This window comes from Drosophila elegans, unplaced genomic scaffold (assembly GCF_018152505.1).
Source record: "Drosophila elegans isolate 14027-0461.03 unplaced genomic scaffold, ASM1815250v1 contig_208, whole genome shotgun sequence".
Lineage (NCBI taxonomy): Eukaryota > Metazoa > Arthropoda > Insecta > Diptera > Drosophilidae > Drosophila > Drosophila elegans.
Window position 1 is genome coordinate 15,602,716 of NW_024545578.1, and position 22,070 is coordinate 15,624,785.

The window sequence follows — 22,070 nt, forward strand, 5'->3', positions numbered from 1 at the left end:
GTTGTCCTTTTTAATGGCGTTGGTGGGTTAAATTACAAATTGTAGGTTATTAAAACTCATTTTTAGCGACCTTTTCAAATATCTTGTCTCCTGTGCAAGGGCTGGCTTAAATACATTAGTAGTAACATTAACAAACAGAACAAAAAATTTGTATGAAATTTCCACACTTAAAAAAAAAAATAAGAAAGTATTAAAAGTACGGTAAAATTCAGTGAGAGTAAAATTAATTATAGAAAATACATTTTTAGTCGAGCCTAAGTATGTATTTTATTTATTATATCATTTGACTCTGTATGTGCTAGCTTTTTAAACTTCTCATTTTTACTTATTGATTCAAACTCTGATTGGCAACTTTGGCAAATCACTTGTCCGGTTTTTAACTTCCGACAGAAGCCCTTTAAAAAATCCAGAACTATCCCAGAGCTATTGCACTATTTCACCATGAGGGTGACAAAATGGCAATTCGCTAGTTTGTGAGTTTTTATGTGTACATATGGTATCTATATCGGTTCGATTTAGTCGGGGTGTTAATGTGTTAATGGCGGCAGTTGTGGCGACAGGAGGCGAGAGTGACGAAAGGCTGTCAGAACGCTTATCAGGACCGCCCCGAACTGGTCTAAACCGTTCTGACCGGGAAACTTGCAGGGCAGAAAGGCTGCCACGTTCAGTTGGTGTCCAGCTATCGGAGCTGTCGGTTCGCAAATCACTTAGCAGGAAACTCCCAGGGACAATTAACCCCTTGCAGTCAGCAGCCAACGCTTTCCCATCAAAGGTGCTAATTAATTTTCATAATTAAAGTGCCTGACGTCCATCTCAATTGTGAGAGTTTCAACTTAACTTGGCTATATCGCTATATCCTTTGGTCTCACTCCTTTTCCGTCGCAGCAAATTGCCGAGTCCTTGGTCGCGTTTTTGTAGTGCTTCATCCACGTCGCAGGAACGGATCGGCAGTGAAACATATGGCAAGCAGCCTTAAATGCGGCTAAACTCAGTTCGAAAATACTCGGAAAATTCCTGCTGCTGTCGCAGTTGTGCCTGCTCCGTGTTCTCCGTTCTAGTCTTGGTGGAAATCAAAATCAAGTTCAAGTTTTTTAAATTCAAAGTCGATTGAAGATGTAAGTTATTCTCGTCCGCTGCTCATTGGGGAACTATTTAAGACGCTAATCGAGTGAGAAAATCCACAGAACATCGAGTATTTTGAGGAAAATTAAGGTGAGGTTTTTATTGTACTTGTTTGATCGACCGTATTGACTTTAAATAACACTGTGTTACACCAAAAGTATAATTCAATTACTTTTTTTTTAATGTTTCTTACATTATTTAAAGCAACAAAACTGTTCGTTTAAAAACTATATAAAAAATGTTCTTCAAAAGCTTAAGTGGAGTAAAAATTTTCTATGGCCAAAAAAATAATTTCTTGTCGCCTTTCGTAAATTTTCTCTATAACTATATAAACACTCCTTTTGCTGTTAACATTTATTTCCAATTATTGTCTTAAATTATTTTTTGTATGCTTAGACCTCTAAGATTTTGTGACATCATAAATATATATACAAGTCCGAAAACAGAAAATTTTACCGAAAATACTAAAACCTGACCTAAAGTAACCTTTTAAAAAGGTCTTTTAATTAAGGGATTTATTTACCCCACGGACGACCGATGTTTGCTCTGATATTTGCCCACCATCACCACTTAGACTAATCGAATTGCCACAAATTTCGTCAACTCATCCACCTGCCTGTGGAAATAATCAGAACATTGTCTCACCTGAGGGGCAGTACCTTCAATTTAATTAGACCGAGTAAGGAGCGCGAAATCGAGGCCTTAAATCGTCCGTCCGATAGAAATCGGTGTAATGTAATTAGGAGTTACTAATTCGACTAGAAATTTCGGAGCACTTCGACTAGGCTTGCAGTTCGAATCCTTTGCTCGGCGAAAGCGGTAACAAAATGAGTCTGGAGGAATTGGAGAAAGTGGAGTAAGTCGGGATTTACAGGGGCTTGGCATTATGCAAATTCCTCGAAACCGAGTGGCGAAAATAAACAAGCCATTAATTAGACACTTCCAGTTAATGGGCTGGCGGAACGGAGTCCCGGGTTCGATTCCCTCGGGCAGAAGCTATAAAAGGGGGAATGACAAACGGCCATTGACCAGCTAGCCATCAAGTATGCTCGTACATATGTATATATGCACGCACAGTGCGTGTAATTTGGCCAAGGGTTACTTCACACTTAGTCCTAGTTGCAGTTACGATTTGGTTCTGGTCCGACACAGTCATCTCCATTGTATCGTCCTCGGGGTTATCTCTATTATCGGGCGATATCATTTGACAGGCGGGTTATCTAAATTGGTTTGCTGTCGGCTTACGCGTACACAAACCGTTTAGCCCAATCAATATCTAATTAGCCCACTGATTGTGCCGGTCCAATGATGTGTGATAAATTGCGAAATACCAATGAGGTACTAAACACCACGTACAGTCGCGACCAGCGGCCCTTTACAATTACAGCAGCGGCCACGGACCGGCAGGCGAGCGGTACTAGCATTAGGATGCCCAAGCTTTACAACGGCGTCTACAGCGGCCAGTGCGGCGCCCTCTCGCCCCCCGACCTCATGGAGGCCCAGCCCAAGCTGGTGCCCAAGCCACGCAGCAACAGCAGCGGCAGCACCGGTCGCAACAGCAAGGTAAGTGTCCAAAACTTAGGGTTTTACATATCATAAATGGTACCTAAAATAAAAATTTAAAGCTAGACAAATGCACAAATATCCCAAATAAATAAATAAAATTCAAATTTCTTCTGATCAATACTCTCGGTATATAAGTTTTTTGTTTAGTCAATTGATTTTAAAATACAGTAACAGAAAAATGTACTTTTTTGTTTTCAAATAAATCAGTCACAAGCTTTGATGTCCATCCCTCTAGGTCCAGTTCAACAGTTTTCCAAAATTTCAAACGAGGTTTTCTTTTACATCACAAGCAAACATGCTTTTAACAAACTCGCCTAGGCAAAATAATTAGATGTAAAGTGCGTGAAGCCCCTTTCAGCAATAATTATACGACGTAATATATTTTATTGGGTCTATCAACAATAGGTTTTTGTCACGCGCAACATCTTTCAATGTACCATAAAATTAATCACCTTGTAATGCTAATAATGTTAATGAATTAATAAAAAAAAATAATTTTTTTTACACCTTAAATGTAATCATTAATAATGACTAAAATATATACCTATGAATATTATCTTACGCTTCAAGTTGCCAACAAAATATTTTCTTTAAATTTCCCTTAAAATATAACATATATATTATTTCCTTTTTATTAGACATCCAAAATATTTGAAAAAGAGCTAGGCCTCAATATATAAGTTCAGTGTTTACTCAAAAGACTCTTTGCTAATTTATTTATTTTATTTTATTCTATTTTTTGAGTTAACAACCAAGCAGTTATCGACTAGCGCACTGCTACTCAAGATGCAACTTTATCTAATCGGTTTACAAAATATTTGGTTTTACTGTGTGGGTCTATACCAGTAGTCGGCACACGTACTATAACGTACTCGTACTTCTTTGTGTTAGTAATTTGCAGGGCAAAACTTGTCAGTGTGTGTATGCCGACTGCGGTTGAATACTGTTCGTGTCTGCTGCCGCTCTGCTGCAGCTCAGCCGGCAAGACCTTAGTGCCGACCACTAAAAAGTGAAAGGAAAAGGATTGTTGTTACTTTTACTTAAATTTATTAAATCACATTTTTGACATTTGTTTTGCAGTATTGGATATTCTCAATGATAATCGAGCGCAGTGCGGGTCCCAAGCGCATGGAAATCGATGGCGATGATGCGGACACTCCGCTGGAGGCCATCTTGCCAGCCGAACCGCCTGCGGAGGTCTGCCTTTTGCGTGACAGCCCCTTCAGGATTTTGCGGGTGAGTTGATCGGGTTGGGTAAAATGCATGTGGGGGTGAAGGGGACCGCAATTCTCTAAAGTGAAGAATTGTGGCAATTCCCCGAACGAGACCTACGCTAAATGCTCCCCGATTGAATCTTTGCCTCGGGTGTTCGAATGTTCGGGAAAAGAAGCTTTGGCTAGATGGTGTAAGTTACATTTCTAATACGATTTTTTTTTAGTTTTAATATATATATTTTAAAGTATGGTTGAGCAAATATAACTGTTCGCATGCGCGGATCCTTTAGGGGGCTTAAACCTCTTTCTACTCTAGTGAAAAGTAATAGAGTCTCCCAAAAACCTTTTTAGGTACTGGTATATTATATATATATATATATATAAGTCTCTGCTAGATTGTTAATAAATTTTGCTATCCATGCATTTATATTTACCATCCAAAATACTAATAGAGAAAGGCGCAACAAGTCCTGTTGGCATAGAAAAATAGATTGAAATTGAAACCGATGTTGACGGGCGAATTGAACAAAATTCACGAAGCACATCCTTCTAAAAGGACCTGTGCCACACGAACACGAAGCTGCTGCCAGTTGGCTATAAAAGCAGGAATGCTTAGTCTGAGATTTCAGTCATTCAGCGGCTCTTCCTGCGTGGACCTAACCTTCTATTGCCTCCGGATATTTACCCTCCATTGCTCTAACCCAAAGTCATATTTACTTGGCAAGAAATTCAGTGTCAAAACGATTCGATTTGTGACATTTATTGCGGTTGCCTAACTCAATAACGACCTATGGAATAATCAAGTGAAAGTGAAACAATTTATTTGGAAGAATTTGTTTTTTGTACAAGAATATATAAATATTTATTTTGTATGGCAGCTTTTTGGCATGCAAATAGTGAAATAACGAACAGTGCAGAAGAAAAATATTAGTTTTATAAAACATTTATAAAATATTTAAAAAGGCGTTGTTTTTGCAACCTGTTTTTAAAAACTGAAAACAGTTTAATAGTCTTAACTCTTTTGCAATTAAAAACAAATGCATATCAAGGCTAACACTTGTCTTAACTAACATAGTACAATTTCCGATTACCGCAATCTAATTGAGTTTCGATCGGAATTAAAATTAAAACAAACCATAAAGCTGATTTCGTAAGGCAAATCTTCTTAAAGAAAGTGATACTTTTCGTAACTTAAATCCTCTTTTGTTGATTGCAAAACGCAATCTAATTGCATGTCGGTTGGAATTAAAGACGAATCAAATCTGCACGTAATAGCAGCCAATCACAGCTGAGTCGGAAGGACAAACAAACGCATATGGAAATTATATCAGAAAAAATCCATAAGTCAAGGCTCTAGAAACTTCGCCCATAGCTGCTGAGCACCAAAGACAATAAGAGTTAATCTGCTAACTAAACTTAAATGTAATTAAAGTCGACGATGACAACGGGTGACAAGACGACCCCGAAGCGTAAGGATTTTACTAGTTCCCTGCGAAACTTGATGGGCGACAGAGCCCACGTGGCGCAATGACTCCTCTTAACCTGCCCAAAATGTGGGCCCGCATCCTGCGGATGTCCTCAACGCCAAAGATACAAATCGTTGACTATCTAGAGGTAAAACTACTGGCCGGCGAACTCATTCAATTAGTAAAGAGCACCTAGGGGGTTAAAAGTTGCGTTTCCACTTTAAAAGTGATTCGCAGAAACTCTATTTGCTGGACATTTCCAAAAAAGGGTATTCGCAACCTTGTTTTATCGAATAAAAGAGAACAAGAAATAAGACAATCAAATTACTCAGATGCCGGAAGGCGTTAATGTTCAAAAATCTATTGACAGTTTGCAGTGGAAAGATGTTTTGTACTTTGTTCTTTGCCTTGCACTTGGAAAGGCAAACAGAATGTGCGAAGAGAAAAGAAATAAAGCTTAACCTTTGCCTTGATTTTGTTAAGTTGTTCTTGCTCTTTTCTTTAAAAAAAAAAATTCAGACAATAATTTGGTTTATGTCCGAAAAAGAGTTATTGACGGACTAATATCATTTTGGATTGCTATGTAATTGCATGTAAATAAAATAAATTACTTTAATTGATATTTTATCTTTATGAAACCAAAATTTCTTAGAAATCTTTCAAAATAGTGTAGTAAAAGTTGACAAATTCAGACTTGAGTTTGGCTTATAAATTTGCTGTCTAAAGATTGGTCACCAAAAATTAGTACCTAAACAAGGGTACTCAGTGATTTCTTAAATTTTCTTAGACTTTCAGTCAGCCTATACAAAAAGGCTTTAGAAATCCTGTGAATTAGCGAAAAAACTTAAAACTAAAACTTAAGTTATCACAATTTAAATCTTTTTCGCTCGGTGCTGGCAGAGTAAACAGAGCTTAGTGCTTAATTGAAGTTGCTACAAACTATAAGACACCTGTTCTTCCGTTTCAGGCGGCTGAGTCCGGAAACCTTGACGACTTCAAGCGCCTCTTCACGGCGGACAACTCGCGCATTGCTTTAAAGGATGGAAAAGGACGGACGGCAGCTCATCAGGCGGCTGCCCGTAATCGGGTTAACATTTTGCGGTATATTCGCGACCAGAATGGCGGTAAGTGGGTGAAAATTAACCATTAGGTGGGTCCGCCTATCAAGTGTGATTTGCAGACTTTAACGCCAAGGATAATGCCGGGAACACTCCGCTTCACATTGCCGTGGAGTGCGATGCCTACGAGGCCCTGGACTATCTGCTGTCCATGTAAGTCGCTTTGCCATGGCCGATTGAGTCTGATTAGGATGTAATCTGTTTCGTTCCTGCAAATCCTCACAGTCCGGTGGATACGGGAGTGCTGAACGAGAAGAAGCAGGCCCCCGTGCACCTGGCCACGGAGCTGAACAAGGTGAAGTCGCTGCGGGTCATGGGCCAGTACCGGAATGTCATCGACATCCAGCAGGGCGGGGAGCATGGTCGGACCGCTCTGCACTTGGCCGCCATTTACGATCACGAGGAGTGCGCTCGCATCCTGGTAAGTGGTGTGAGTCCTTGCCAATCGATTCATGTAATTATTTTACTTTTAGCCTTTCATGGGTATTTACTCATGCATTTTATTTGCATTGGTTTGGTTTACATTCAGCCATTAATCAACGTTTCTCATCCATCCTCACCTTCTCGAGAAACACACTCATCCGTACCAAAGTTTAATTTATCATAGAGAACCCAAACAAAAAGGTCGGTATCCTCAGTAGAACATTGTTTTTGCCTGCCCTTGTACTAGGCCGAATCTTTGAGGGTGTGTGTGTGTCCTAGTGCTAGCATATTAAATTAGACAACATTCATATTTGTTTACTATAACTCATCGTATCTTCCAGATAACTGAGTTCGATGCATGCCCCCGTAAGCCCTGTAACAATGGTTATTATCCCATACACGAAGCGGCCAAGAATGCCAGCTCCAAGACAATGGAGGTCTTTTTCCAGGCAAGTTTTCCATTTCCAGTTCCAGTTCCATTTCCTTTTTGCCATTCATATCTATGTTGCATGCAAACGTTCAGTCAACCAATAACTATGTCATCTCATCCGTCTTTGATCTTATTGTGCAAGTTATTCCCAACGGTTTTCGGACCGATTTACTTGATTTCTTTTATTTAACCCCACCCCTGACCTTTCGTGTTTCCCCGCTTGTTTTTATTTCCCTTACTCCTTGATTGAAGTTGCGTATACGACGCGTTGACAGCGTCCTCTTTAAAAAGTATCAATTTTGTTATGGGTCACTCTCACTGTTGGCAGACAAAAAGGGAAACATGTCTTACACAAAAGTTTAAGCTGCAAAAATATCAAATGTTGAAAAACGCTGGCTGGGTCGGTCATTGACTTTGGACAATATTTGTTGGTTGTTTAGAGGCATTTTTAGGCTAAGGGGAAACTGAACATTTCCTGGGGCTAGAAACAAAGATCAATAATGTTTCTAGAATTTATTAATTTGCTTTATTTTGTGCGTAGCATTTTAAGTATATTAAATTAAAATAACAATTGTCTTTAAGTGAAATCTTACTGGAATTTAACAATTATTAGAATTAAAAATTTCAACATTTGAAATAAGAGAACTCTTCGTTGAAATGATGTTCTATATAAATTATTTCCCAGAGAAATCACAGTCGGTTTTTCTTCCGCTAATCACACAGTTTATCTTTACTCCTTGCAGTGGGGCGAGCAGCGTGGTTGCACCCGCGAGGAGATGATATCCTTTTACGATTCGGAGGGCAACGTGCCACTTCATTCGGCGGTGCACGGTGGCGACATCAAGGCGGTGGAGCTGTGCCTCAAGTCCGGGGCCAAGATATCCACGCAGCAACACGATCTGTCGACGCCAGTGCACCTGGCCTGTGCCCAGGTAAGTAAATAGTGCCGATGGCCCTGGGAAGTCCTTCAACGGCGGTTAACTGACAGGCAGTCAAGCACTTAACCCTCTACTGCATGAGCACGGAGTATTATAGTATATATTTTGACCATATTTTTTTCAAACAATTTTTCTTTCATTTTTTTTATTTGGATCCAAGTTTATTTGGAATTTAAAAACAAGTATTAACTTTCGTTTACCTACGTGAGTCGCCTTAACAAAATTCATGGAAATAAAGAAGCGCAAAAAATGCCTTTAAAATTCATTTAAATACCAGATAGTGCAAAGAAAAAAAAAAGAAAATAAAAGTTAACAATCGACAGATGCGGTAGAGGGTTAACAAATCTCATATTTCCACAAAGAGTTAGGCAAACAAAGCATTCTTGGCCAGAAAACGATAGGAAAACAGTGTTAAAGCATTTCCACGAGTCCGTGGAAAGTGACTATGTGGTTTTCTCTCGATTCGACTCGTGTCCTGGTGTCTTGAACCGACTTTAATTTGACAAATTCTTATGCAAATACACTAAGACGAACGTGACTTTGCCGCCGACAAAGCATGGCACATGGTGAAATACTTACTTCGGATGAGTGAAACCGACATGGTTTTCCATTTTTGCTTCTTGTATTGTTTCTTTTAGGGAGCCATTGACATTGTGAAGCTGATGTTCGAGATGCAGCCGTTGGAGAAGCGCCTCTGCCTGAGCTGCACGGATGTGCAGAAGATGACGCCGCTGCACTGCGCCTCCATGTTTGACCATCCGGACATCGTGTCCTATCTGGTGGCCGAGGGGGCGGACATTAATGCCCTGGACAAGGAGCACCGCTCTCCGCTGCTACTGGCCGCCTCTCGCAGTGGTTGGAAAACGGGTAAGTCCTGAACCCCCTAACCCATTGTCCTCCCAAAACTTTTCAAAGTTACAAACTGAGAAATCTGAAAAAAAGCTTACCAATTACTGGGACCAGTGCTTTAGTTGTAAGCATTAATAATAATCGTTCTTTTTTTTTTTTTTAATAAAACAAGTTTATTGAATTATTAAAAAAATTAAATTAAACTATTATCCCAAAGAGAACCTTATACTGTTAAAAAAAAAGCTAATTTCCAATTTAGAATTTTCGTATATATGGTATAAATTTCTGAATTAATATTGTAACATTTGTGTATCTTAAAAACCCCCCCAAAAAAAATTATATTTTAGTTTTTATATTATTGTTTTTTTTTTATAAAAATATTGTCTTTAAGATCGTTGACCAGTTTTTTAAATGTTTCATTGCAAAATTCCAATTCAATATATTATTTATATATTTATTTTTTCGCAAACGTATTTTTTTAATCTTAAATTTTGATTTAAAAAGTTCTTTTGTAAATGTATATAAATATGCCTTAAATGGAAGTGAAGTTTATTGTGCAAAAAAAAAAAACGAATTTGTTTACTGCTTTCCTTTTCTTCCAGTGCACCTCTTAATACGCCTGGGGGCGTGCATCAGTGTCAAGGATGCCGCCTCCCGCAACGTGCTGCACTTCGTCATCATGAATGGCGGGCGGCTGACGGACTTCGCGGAGCAGGTGGCCAATTGTCAGACGCATGCCCAGCTGAAGTTGCTGCTCAACGAGAAGGACAGCATGGGCTGCTCGCCGCTGCACTACGCCAGTCGGGATGGGCACATCCGGTCGCTGGAGAACCTGATCCGGCTGGGCGCCTGCATCAACCTGAAGAACAACAACAACGAAAGTCCGCTGCACTTTGCCGCTCGCTACGGGCGGTACAACACGGTACGACAGCTCCTGGACTCCGAGAAAGGATCCTTTATCATCAACGAGAGTGACGGAGCGGGCATGACCCCACTGCACATATCCTCGCAGCAAGGACACACGCGCGTGGTGCAGCTGCTGCTCAATCGAGGAGCCCTGCTCCATCGAGATCATACCGGACGCAATCCCCTCCAGCTGGCGGCCATGTCCGGATACACTGAGACCATCGAGTTGCTACACTCGGTGCACTCGCATCTGCTCGATCAGGTGGACAAGGATGGGGTGAGTGGATATACATTACTTTTGGTAACTTCCCATACCACAATTAATGGGTAATCCTTTTAGAACACCGCCCTCCATTTGGCCACCATGGAGAATAAACCACATGCGATCTCCGTGCTGATGTCCATGGGCTGCAAACTGGTCTACAATGTCCTGGACATGAGCGCCATCGACTATGCCATCTACTACAAATACCCGGAGGCGGCTTTGGCCATGGTGACCCACGAGGAGCGGGCCAACGAGGTCATGGCCCTGCGGTCGGACAAGCATCCCTGCGTGACCCTGGCCCTGATCGCCTCCATGCCCAAGGTGTTCGAGGCAGTGCAGGACAAGTGCATCACCAAGGCCAATTGCAAGAAGGACTCGAAGAGCTTCTACGTAAGTGTGCCGTTTTCCCAGGGTGCTCACAATCCTCATCTCATTCCATCGAAGCTAATTGATTTCTATTCGCCCCCACCCCATCCAACCATCGTAACCAGATCAAGTACTCTTTCGCATTCTTGCAATGCCCCTATATGTTTGCCAAGATTGACGAGAAAACCGGAGAGTCGATCACGACCGCAAGTCCCATTCCGTTGCCGGCATTGAATGTAAGCGGAACCTGGAATTCTTTCCAGATCTGTTGCATGCTTCGATGTTGTTTTTCCTGCCCCTACCTTATATATTTGTTTTATACTGGTTACTCGTGAATTATTGGGCGGTAAATGTTTATTCGGTCAATATCTAACGACACCACCAAAAATATTAAAAATTGTACCATTATTTTACAAGTTATAAGGAAATTTGTAATTATGACGTCACTACATACACTGCTCATATGTTATAGAGGGCTTACTCTCGGCAGATGGCGCCACCAAAAGTTCCATTGTTTTTTTAAGGATATTTTTATTTTGAAATATTTTAACTAAGGAAAGGAAAATTAAAAGTCGGGGCACTCGACTCTAAATCGGTTGAAATGGGTTACAGATTAAGGGCCAGCGGCAATATCATGATCCATAGTTCATCATAATGGTTAACAGCCAACCTCTATAAACATTACTTGGTTACCATTACCATCCAGATAAAATATTCGTTTTGGCCATACCAAAAGACACCCGAACAGATCGAGGCCAAGCGCAAAGAGTTCAATGATCCCAAGTGGCGACCCGCGCCTTTGGCCGTGGTGAACGTGAGTGACCCCGAACTCTCTTAAAGAACTCAGAGCTCTGCAATTATGTATCGTCCCCCAAAAACTAACCCACTAACCAACTCACTGTAACTGGCTTTTGTATCCTGTATGTCGTGTGCGTGTTTATCAAAATGTTTATAAAATCCATTTCTAAGATATTCATCCTTTTAATCCCGGTTAGACCATGGTCACCCATGGCAGAGTGGAGCTGCTGGCCCATCCGCTCAGCCAAAAGTACCTGCAGATGAAGTGGAACTCGTACGGCAAGTACTTTCACCTGGCCAACCTGCTGATCTACTCGATATTCCTGGTCTTTGTAACCATCTATTCCTCGCTGATGATGAACAACATCGAGTTGAGGGCTGGAGACAACAGGACGACGAGTCAGTACTGCAACATGGGGTGAGTTCGTGTCCATCTTACCCGTTTTCTGGCTCATAAAATGAAATCCTCTTTCTTAGCTGGGATCAGTTGACCATGAATCTCTCCCAGAATCCAGCGGTGGCCTCCCAGATTCGTTTGGATTCGTGCAAGGAGCGAATAAATCGCACCACTGCCATACTATTCTGCGCAGTGGTGATCGTGGTCTATATACTGCTCAACTCGTTGCGGGAACTGATTCAGATTTACCAGCAAAAACTGCACTACATTCTGGAGACGGTGAACATCATATCGTGGGTCTTGTACATTTCGGCTTTGGTTATGGTGGCGCCGGCCTTTCAGCCGGATGGAGCCATCAATACGGTCCACTACTCGGCGGCATCGATCGCAGTGTTCTTGTCGTGGTTCCGATTGCTTCTGTTCCTCCAGCGGTTCGATCAGGTCGGCATCTATGTGGTCATGTTCCTGGAGATCCTGCAGACGCTCATCAAGGTGCTAATGGTGTTCTCCATACTGATCATTGCCTTTGGCTTGGCTTTCTACATATTGCTCTCTAAGGTTGGCACTTCTAATTGGGTGTTTTATTGCATTAAAAGCATTTATTTCCTGCAGATTATTGACCCCCAACCGAACCACCTGTCCTTCTCGAACATACCCATGTCCCTGCTGCGAACCTTCTCGATGATGCTGGGCGAACTGGACTTTGTGGGCACCTATGTGAACACCTACTATCGCGACCAGTTGAAGGTGCCCATGACCTCGTTCCTCATTTTGAGTGAGTCACTGCCCTTCCTTTGAAAACATCTTTAATAAGTAATCTGATTAAACAACGATAGGTGTCTTCATGATCCTCATGCCCATTCTGCTGATGAACTTGCTCATCGGTTTGGCCGTCGGCGACATTGAGTCGGTGCGTCGCAATGCCCAGCTAAAGCGGCTGGCCATGCAGGTGGTTCTCCACACGGAGCTGGAGAGGAAGCTGCCCCATGTCTGGCTGCAGCGGGTGGACAAAATGGAGCTCATCGAGTATCCCAACGAGGCCAAGTGCAAGCTGGGCCTCTGCGACTTCATACTGCGCAAGTGGTTCTCGAATCCGTTCACCGAGGATTGTAAGTTGACTGGCCAGAGATTCGGTATGAGATTTGGTATGGTATACACGTTTCACTCCCATGCAGCCTCCATGGACGCAATATCCTTCGACAACAATGACGACTACATCAACGCCGAGTTGGAGCGGCAGAGGCGCAAACTGCGGGACATCAGCCGCATGCTGGAGCAGCAGCATCACCTGGTGCGTCTCATCGTCCAGAAGATGGAGATCAAGACGGAGGCGGACGACGTGGACGAGGGCATACCGCCCAACGAGCTGCGCTCCGTTGTGGGACTCAGATCGGCGGGCGGAAATCGCTGGAATTCACCACGCATCCGGAACAAACTGCGGGCCGCCTTGAGCTTCAACAAGAGCATGTAGATTCGGCCATATAACTATGTATATCTATGTATCTGTATGTGAAACTTATCTCTATCTGTTCGGTGTGTAAATTGTTGTGCCACAGTGACGTGGACAGTGTGTGCGTGTGTGCATGTGAAGATTGAGTTTTTGTGTGAGGTCCTCAAAGGAATTGTACAACGAATTTATAGGCAAGGATCATGGGCTGTTTTCGTAACCTACACAAGCTGTGGCTTTCAACAGATCAATGGTAGTTTTAAATGCAATTTGCAAACATTATGCTTTGTTATTTGGATGTCTTTTAAACTTGAATTAAAGTTATACTATCCTATTAGTCAAATACAAAGTTCTTATTTATTTACGACAATGAGCAATGGTAAAGTGACAAATGTATGTGTGAATGGGGAATAATTGTAACGAAATGCGATAAAGAGACAAAAACTTATAAGCTAATTGTAAGCTGGGGGATCTGATCTACATAAATGTGATCTTTGTGCGTCCCATGTTGACCTGCCAAACATTGAGCTCCTCGTAGTCGTCGATGCACTTGTCCACCTGGTCGGGCTTGAAGCCCTTGGTGGTGCAGCGGTCCATGATGTCGCCGATCTTGACCGCCTTTCCGGAGCCAGCCAGCTCGCGCACAATGGCAAAGATGCGATCCGAGGTGTTGGGAACACTGAAAGGGTAAAAAGAAGGTACTAGTGAGAACAGGCAACCCTTTAAAGAGCCCAGGTCAATACTCACTGCCCCTTCTGGTGCTCATGGAGCTGGTTGAGCGAGTCCTTGGACATCTCGAGCAGTCGCAGTGCCTCGGCCACATCATCCTTCTCCACGCTGTCGGAGAGACGCAGCCTGGCCAAGGCGGTGGAGAGGCGCAGGATACCCAGTAGGTTGCGGGCCGAGGTGAAGGTCATGTCCTTCTGGTTGCGCGCCTCTCGCCGCAGCTCCACATAGGCGCCCACAATGTAGTCGGTGAGCTCATCGGGAATGGTGGGATTCTTGCGTTTGCACAGATTGATGTACCGTCGCATGAGGTTCATGTCCAGGGCCTTGACCCGCGTCGGCGGCTGCTTGCTGTGGCTGTGCACATAGGTGATGTGCTTGGCCAGCCGCAGATCGTTGTCCCGATCCGGCTTGTCCTGGATGAGCCACAGCAGATCGAAACGCGAGAGCAAAGCGGCGGGCAGCTGGATGTTCTGCTCGACGGTGCGACGGGGATTGTAGCGGCCAAAGGCGGGATTGGCAGCGGCCAGAATGGATACGCGCGCATTCAGTGTGGTCATGATGCCCGCCTTGGCTATCGAGATGGTCTGCTGTTCCATCACCTCGTGAATGGCCGTACGATCGTGATCGGCCATCTTGTCGAACTCGTCAATGCAGCAGACTCCCTGATCGGCCAGAACCAGAGCTCCGCCCTCCAGTGTCATCTCGCCCGTGAGCGGATCCTTCATCACCGCCGCCGTGAGGCCCACTCCCGAGGATCCTCGTCCCGTGGTGTACTGCGACCGCACGGCCAAGCGACTGATGTAGCCCAGCAGCTGGGACTTGGCCACACCGGGATCTCCCATCAGACAGATGTTGATGTTGCCGCGAATCTTCATGCCATCGGGTCGCTTGTCCACGCCGCCAACCAAGAGCAGCAGCAGGGCCTTCTTCACATCCAAGTGGCCGTAGATTTCGGGGGCCAAGCTGGTGGCCAGTCGCTCGTAGAAGTCATCCTGGGCCAGCTCCTCCAGCTCATCGGGCGTCAGCTCGGCATCCTTGTCCGAGATCTCGTCGTTCTTGTTGATGCAAATGATGCGCTGCAGGGAATTACAGATTATATTAGATTTACATTGACTCATTGCATAAGCATAAGAGGAAACTCACGTGGGCTTGAAGGAAAGTCTCCGACAGCAGACCCTGTATCATCTGGGCGAATCCACTGCGCATCAGCGGCAAGAACACTCCGGACACCACTATGTGATCGCCAGGCTGGGCCATGCGAGTGACCTCGCCCCTGCACATGATGGTCATGCTGCGGGGAATGTGGCCCACGGGCACCTGGTCGCTGTGCTCCTGCATCTTGACCTCCTGGAACTTGACGAACTTGGAGCCACGGGTCTGCAGGTACAGGCGACCGCCTGCCTTGTTCACCCGGCAATCGTCCGATGGACAGTCGTGCACGGGCGTGAAGGAGAGCGAGTTGACCGGCTGGTAGGTCTCCGAGCCACAGCGATCGCACGTGTAGGTGGCCACCACCATCATGGGCTTCACCTCCGTGCAGCGGGTCACGATGCCGCGAACGGTGACCAGTTTGCCAATGTGCTGCGCCTTCACCTCGCGGATGGAGTGCGCCTTCTCCGTGGACAGGGGTTTGAAGCCCACCTCGCTGGAAGAATAGGAAAATTAATTATTAAATGCATCTTAATCTTTAAATTGCAAGCAAAACTAAGGTTAACTTGGAAAATGAAACTATTATAAAAAGTTTCCCTTTTGTGGGTTATGGATTATCGAACCCTATTTCTTAATTACGCTATTTCCTTTTATCAAATCTTAAGTTTTACAAAATATTAATATATATTTATATAATAGTTATAATGTAGAAGCAGTTTAACTTTAAATTCTGTTTTTAATCTACGAGTCTATGAACGTTCAGTTTACTAGTTTTCTAGTCGACTTAATAATGTGAATTTGAGAACAATGCATTTAAAGATGAAATTTTAGTAGTACAACCAAAAATTCTCTTTCTTTTATGTTTAGGTAAAATTCTAAGGGTTAATATTCAGATATATAAGATACTCACAATCGCTTCATCAACTCCGAGGGGAAGCTGTTCCGCTCGTCGTGCTGCTCCATGGGATTCCGGGTGCGGGACTCCATCATCAGGCGGTGCTCGATGTAGACATCCAGGGCGTCCTTGGCGTGCACCTCCTGCTGTTTGTAGCTGGGCAGGAGTTCGGCAATCACGTCGCTGAAAATGGAAGCGTACCGCCGGCAGTTATCGATCACCGCCTCCGCGAGGCTCTCGTTGAACTCCGCCAGATCATCCAGATCGATGGTGATCAGCACTTGCTCCCGGTGGGCCAGCTTCACCAGCTGCGATCCGTAGACAAACTCCTTTTTGCCATCGTCGTCGCACTTGCAGAATTCCGACAAAAAAGTTTTGATTGATTCTGCAAATCAACAAAACATTGGATGTTTAGTGTCTCCTTAATATGAGACACTTTCTGAACTCACCTCTATCCTGAGCATAGTCTCGTCGAGCCATTTTGCGCTTGCTTCTTTTGCTTTTTCAACAAAGGACAATTGATGGAGGACAGCTGCTTGAAAAGGGTGTTTTTTGAGACGCTGTTTGCCGGGAAATGCTGAGAAAATGTAGCAAGGAAAATGCTTCCCGCCAAAAATGCGTTGTATTTAGAGATGGAACTAGAATTAAGTTTTAAATCGATAGTATCGCATTGAAAGGCTGCCAGATCACAGATATGGTAGATCTGGCAGCATTTTCAAGCCTTACAAAAGCTAATTGTTGTGAAACTGGAATGCAAAATTTTATTGCCACATTAAAAAGCTAAAACGGCGTTCCAATATTGCCGTATAATTGAAATTTAAAGATATGGTTAAATTATAAAACACCTGCTTATCCGGTTTGAAATATCCAATATCCGAACCAGTGGAATTAATTGCTTTCAAAATAAGGTTCGAGCCTCGACTATAAAGAGAAAACAATTTCAACTCATGGGGAGTTCACCATTCGACAGTGCTGCCACCCCAATTTAAAGACCGCTACTATTTTGAATTTCAAATATTGACGTTTATTCAGGTTTTAAATGAAATTTACAAAAGTTTTCATTTTCGTTTTTCTGCCATTACATTCAATTACTCATAGCACTATTGCGTCTCGCATTCAATAAACTTGTTGGACTTGCGTTTTTGTTACATAATTATTTATTGGTTTTTAGGCATCTAAACGTAGTACATTTATTTTTAGTGCAATTTTCGATTCACATTGGTTATATCCAAATAGATTTACAACGGTGATTTTTCCTCGCACATTGTGGCTGATTTTGTTGCGGTATACATAAGTTACAATTTAATATGTTGCGTTTACGTTTAACTTAAATATTATTAATCACATGCAATAGTTAAATAATAATGGTACAAATAATAATTATACATAGTTGAAACAGCGCGTCCGCACGCACACGATCTGATCGCGATCTTGATCGGATCGATGTGTATAGCATGCGATAATATGCCAATTTGATGTGTGCGGCGTCAGTTGGCGCTCCCTTTGTTAATTTGCTACTAACTAAATTTGTTGTTCTCGGTCAACTTTTTGCTTTTTACACGTTACGGGCTAATCGTTACAGTTTACGCACTAGCATATAATTACGATTTAATTAGTTAATTCATTTACGTGTATATATATATATATATATATTTATAGACTTCATTCTTATCGCTGGCGTCGTACTCGTATTAATGCATATTTCATATTCATTTGTATATATATATATTATATTTATTTGTTTGATTTTTAGAGTGTCGCCAGCGCTGCTCTCTGGATTTGATTCAGCAGCGCTCTGCCCCACTGTAAAGTATCCGTTAGATTGCAACAATAGTTTCGTTTGAATTGCAGATTGCGAATTGCAAATTGCGAACTGTGATTTGTGCGCTGAACTCTGCATTTTCTGCACCTTCTCTCAGAACTCCGAGTGCTCCATAAACTCTAATTAGCTGAATGCATTTCATGACATTTCCCCAAGGTCTTCTCTCTTTGTTCATATAATTTAAATAATGCTACATATAATATACGTTTATTTATCAATAGATTTTCATCGATTTTCGTTTCGTTTCGTTTTTAGATTTTTGTTTTTTTTTTTCGTTCTTGTTTTGCGTATAAAGCTGTAAGTCTTCTAGTTTTTCCGTAAAGTGCGTTTACTCAACTAAATTCCATTCGTTTGCATTTCGCGTCGATTACCCAATTGATAAATTTTTAAATTGTTCGCATTCGTTCAGTTCGAAATGTGTAGACAACAATAATTTCGTTTAAGTTTAACATTCACTGAGCTACAGCTAACAGATTTATATCAATTACGTATAATATTTGTGATCGCTCCAAGAACTAGCCATTGAATCTGAATCTGAATCTGATTTCGTTTCTGTTTACTTGTTTAGTTACACCGAAAAGGAACAACTTGCTTTGAACATTGAGCTTTATGTACTGTACGCTATACTATATATATTAACATGTATCTGAACTAACTGCACACTCTATGGAAAGGGTTCTGCTTGAATCTGAGAATATCTTGTGTAATTTTCGTATAGTTATATTTAGCAATTACTCGATTCGTATGCAAAACCTCCAACACGTTTATATGGCACACTAGTCTAGTTGGATTCGGCATGGAAATTCGATGAGCTCCAAATTTGGAAAAGCTAGAAGGAGAGGTGCGCTTCAAAGGGTTCAGTTTTCGCTTCTGGTGTGTAAATTGTTAGTCGATTGCTAGATGAATGCGCTTAGGGCCTAATAAATTACTTGTAACAACTTAAGAATTACACAAATAATAATAATAATGATAATAGTTATTAATTAATGATTTAACTCGTTTCTTGTGCATTTGCTGTTGCTGTTGCTCTTGTTGTGGCTTCATCATTCCCTGCCCTCGCAGCGGGGCACATATTGTGTCCAATCCCTCGGGTGGGGCAGCATCCTTAACTACAACTGCTGAAGAGCATTGTGACTAGAGTGAGGAGCATCCACGTCGCGGTGGCCGCCAGCGGGTTTGACCCACTAGCTTTGTCGCCGTCGCGCGACTCCACTTGGTTCGATGTGGAATCTTCGGTTTCCTCGATGGGCGTGTGGGGTCCTGAAATTATTAATAAGAGATCAAATAATGATTTAATGGTAAATTCAAACCATAAAACCCGTTTCTTAAAGGCTTTTATACATAATTTTTACTTAGATACTTGTCTAATAAATAAAATATATCAATAAATTTGATAGTCCTGTTTGGTGGTCTGAATAAGTGAATACAAATAACTTACCATCGCCGGAACCATCTCCGGAACCATGTGCGCCTCCGTACTCCTCCTCATCGTCGCCGATCTGGCCTTCTCCGCCGCCGGAGCCCTCCCCCATATCGTTCTGGATGTCGTGCGACGACTGTATGCTGTTGGAAGGTGTCTGCTCAAAAAAGTACCTGCATTAGTAAGAGTTTCTCAACAAAACGAATGTTCCAAGCATACCGCAGCTCCAATGCTCTGGCGGATCTTGATGAGCTTGTCGACCAGCTCGTTCAGCTGGCTGACCTGTGTGTTCGGATTGAAGGGCACCTCGGGGTTGTAGCGCTGCCTATCAGTTCCGGACTCAATCAGCAGCTGGGTGTAGTCTCCGTAGCGATCGCCTGTCCAGCAGGAGCCATCCTCGCGAGACTTTTGCTCGTTGCAGAAGCTGTTGATTAAAAATGTATTGATGACTAAGTAACCTTCTTATTTAACTCAAACAAAATTGTCAATGTCGCTTTACAAAACTTCCCAAACAACTACTCCTTGCTGACAAATTCTTTTATATATATATTTTTAAAAAAAAAGAATATAAACAAGATGTTCAAGGAGCTCGTTCTTTGGATGCATCGGATGGCCCACGATTTTTGCTTGGCTCGTCCACTGATTCCGCCACCACGACATGTAAGTCTGGCTTTACCAATAATTTTATATTTAAATATAAACTATTCAATTAAAATTTAAACAACACCGCTTTCTAGACTTCTTTATTTAAATATATGGTCCAGCCGAAAACCTTCTCGTTAATTGTGTGTGCAAACATTTATTATTCTATTGAAAATCTATAATTAAATATTCCAAAAGACTAAAAATTCTAAGAAAATGCATTTCACCCCTAAAATGCAAATGAAAGCGTTGTCATTAATAAGCCCTAGTCGTGCGGAAATTATAAATGAAGCTTTCTATTGTTCGTCCTATACATCAGCCCTTTATATAATTTACATATCGAGTAGTAATAATAATGTTTTTTTTTGCAGGGCTGTCGCTTGCCAGTGAAAAACGGTTTTTTAGCCAACTTGATCTTCTTTGTTGCCATTGTGTCGCCGCTGTACTACTGCCTGCTGAAGGACGTGATTGCCATGATCACCGGACCCAAGAAGCGCTAGGATACCCATTTTGTTAAGTCATAGTTTGGTCAGTCAATGTACTTAGTGTAGTACCCAAACCCAAATAAAGATTGTGGCATCGTCTAAGTGTACTCACTTGTCCACGATGGTCGTGTAGAACTCCTTGCTCTTGTCGATGGTGGACAGGAAAATGACCATGCCCGGATCCGGTGCATTGGCCCACTTCGGGGGCTTGTAGTTCGCGGGCTTTGCATTCGCATGCGGATCTCCGGACGAATACGGCGACAGGCTGGGCGTGCCGCACGTCTTCTTCACCTGCAAAAAAAACAAAAAGGGGGATAAGCTCCGGTTCACAGGAGTGGGGGCTCCACTTCCACTTGCTAATCGCCGCCGCTCATGCGAGGCGCACGTGCTGCCCCACTCCACCTGACCCACTACTAAGCTGCCCTGATGCCCGCTGCCCTGCATGTAAATTGCAACTTTCCGGGGCACAACTCCACTCCAATTTAGCATTTTAAATTCCCAGCGACATGCCAGTAATCATGCGACGGTGTATCAATTGGATGTCATGTGCACGTTTAACAAGCTCTCGAAATTCCTAAGATATTTTTTCGAGGCTGCTGCTGCCGCTGCTGCAGTGATCAGAACAAGTTTGAAGGCCGGAACTGAATTGCGATTCATTCAATTCATTTAAAATGTTCATAAATTAAATGGCAATTAAACCATTAAACGACCGTGTCCTTGGGACACAAAAGTAATCGAACCGATCGCATCTTCAGTTCGTTGGCAAAAAAAGATGAGCCGTGTCCTCAAAAGAGATTGCTTTTAAATGCCAAATGTAAGAATACGATGTTGATTTGATACACATAAATTAAGGACATCTGATTAAAAATAAACAATAAGTTTCTGCTGGATTTCTCATTAAAATAAAAAACACTTTGTAAAACCTATGCTGACTTTTCGTTTTATCTTTAAAATTAATTATGTTATTCCTCGTTCTTTGGCGATAAAAAGAATTCCTTAAGGCACCATTCAAAATCGTTGGATTTGCTTAAAAAATTATTGTACCCCGAGGTTTTTAAATATCTTGAAATACATATTTGTATAGTCTTGGGAATATTTGATTTTTCGGTTTCAAAATGTGCTTTACTGACGTACTTCACGGATGTATATCTAACCTTCAATAGTTAAATAGTTTTTTTTAGTAAGCCACTCACCTTCTGGTCCAAATCAGGGCTCTTGGTCATGGCGAACAAAATTGAATCGGAGAGCTTATGCGGCAGATTTTTGAGGACGTTGACGATACCACTGTCCGGAAGAATGTGGGTGGCGACCAGGTTGTTGAGGGCAATCACCACACTCGACCAGGGACTGTCCAGCAGGCCAGCATATTCCGCCGAGCAGCCGCTGAAGATCATAAAACACAAACACAAAGTGTAAACATAGAGTAATAAAATAAACATTACTAATGAGGGTCAATTCTACCCTACTTTACAGATTACAACAATTTATCGAGGTTAAATAACACAAATTATTGATTATTACATTTATATATTTCAAGTAATTGCTTATATTTTCTAAAAGTTTCTTCTTACTTGAATATATATATTTGACTTTCCACTATAAAACATAAAATTGAATTTATTT

At 42.3% G+C, this 22,070-nt stretch overlaps 4 protein-coding genes across 11 annotated transcripts in view; 2 read left to right on the plus strand and 2 right to left on the minus strand.

Moving 5' to 3' along the window:
- The first annotated feature begins 682 nt into the window (after nucleotides 1-682).
- LOC108150320 (transient receptor potential cation channel subfamily A member 1) lies at nucleotides 683-13,648 on the plus strand. Of its 8 annotated transcripts, XM_017278435.2 has the most exons (18): nucleotides 683-772; nucleotides 886-1,212; nucleotides 2,481-2,685; nucleotides 3,769-3,924; nucleotides 6,336-6,492; nucleotides 6,549-6,639; nucleotides 6,712-6,907; nucleotides 7,251-7,358; nucleotides 8,083-8,271; nucleotides 8,916-9,144; nucleotides 9,729-10,309; nucleotides 10,373-10,687; nucleotides 10,789-10,899; nucleotides 11,659-11,879; nucleotides 11,939-12,416; nucleotides 12,471-12,633; nucleotides 12,695-12,967; nucleotides 13,034-13,648. In XM_017278435.2, the coding sequence occupies exons 3-18, from the start codon at nucleotides 2,551-2,553 to the stop codon at nucleotides 13,327-13,329; spliced, it is 3,699 nt and encodes a 1,232-aa protein (XP_017133924.1). In that variant the 5' UTR covers nucleotides 683-772; nucleotides 886-1,212; nucleotides 2,481-2,550; the 3' UTR covers nucleotides 13,330-13,648. The 8 variants fall into 8 exon arrangements, with proteins under 8 accessions (XP_017133924.1, XP_017133925.1, XP_041563933.1 ...); XM_017278436.2 differs by lacking the exon at nucleotides 886-1,212; XM_041707997.1 differs by lacking the exons at nucleotides 683-772; nucleotides 886-1,212 and having other exon boundaries at nucleotides 2,331-2,685.
- Nucleotides 13,640-16,710, minus strand: LOC108150321 (DNA replication licensing factor Mcm7). Its single transcript, XM_017278442.2, has 5 exons — nucleotides 16,528-16,710; nucleotides 16,094-16,463; nucleotides 15,178-15,679; nucleotides 14,053-15,110; nucleotides 13,640-13,984 (listed from the first exon to the last, which is right to left on the minus strand). Exons 1-5 carry the CDS (start codon nucleotides 16,556-16,558, stop codon nucleotides 13,783-13,785), a joined length of 2,163 nt encoding a protein of 720 aa, XP_017133931.1. The 5' UTR covers nucleotides 16,559-16,710; the 3' UTR covers nucleotides 13,640-13,782.
- A 369-nt stretch (nucleotides 16,711-17,079) lies between these two features.
- LOC108150205 (division abnormally delayed protein) overlaps nucleotides 17,080-22,070 on the minus strand; it is a 68,898-nt gene continuing 63,907 nt past the window's right edge. The window contains exons 5-9 of the mRNA XM_017278217.2: nucleotides 21,641-21,830; nucleotides 20,560-20,738; nucleotides 19,540-19,744; nucleotides 19,339-19,477; nucleotides 17,080-19,160 (exon numbers count right to left, since the gene is read on the minus strand). Of these exons, the coding sequence (XP_017133706.1) occupies nucleotides 19,006-19,160; nucleotides 19,339-19,477; nucleotides 19,540-19,744; nucleotides 20,560-20,738; nucleotides 21,641-21,830 (868 nt within the window). The 3' untranslated portion in view covers nucleotides 17,080-19,005. The remainder of the gene's footprint in view (nucleotides 19,161-19,338; nucleotides 19,478-19,539; nucleotides 19,745-20,559; nucleotides 20,739-21,640; nucleotides 21,831-22,070) is intronic.
- LOC108150206 lies at nucleotides 19,794-20,582 on the plus strand. Its single transcript, XM_017278218.2, has 2 exons — nucleotides 19,794-19,980; nucleotides 20,334-20,582. Exons 1-2 carry the CDS (start codon nucleotides 19,897-19,899, stop codon nucleotides 20,460-20,462), a joined length of 213 nt encoding a protein of 70 aa, XP_017133707.1. The 5' UTR covers nucleotides 19,794-19,896; the 3' UTR covers nucleotides 20,463-20,582.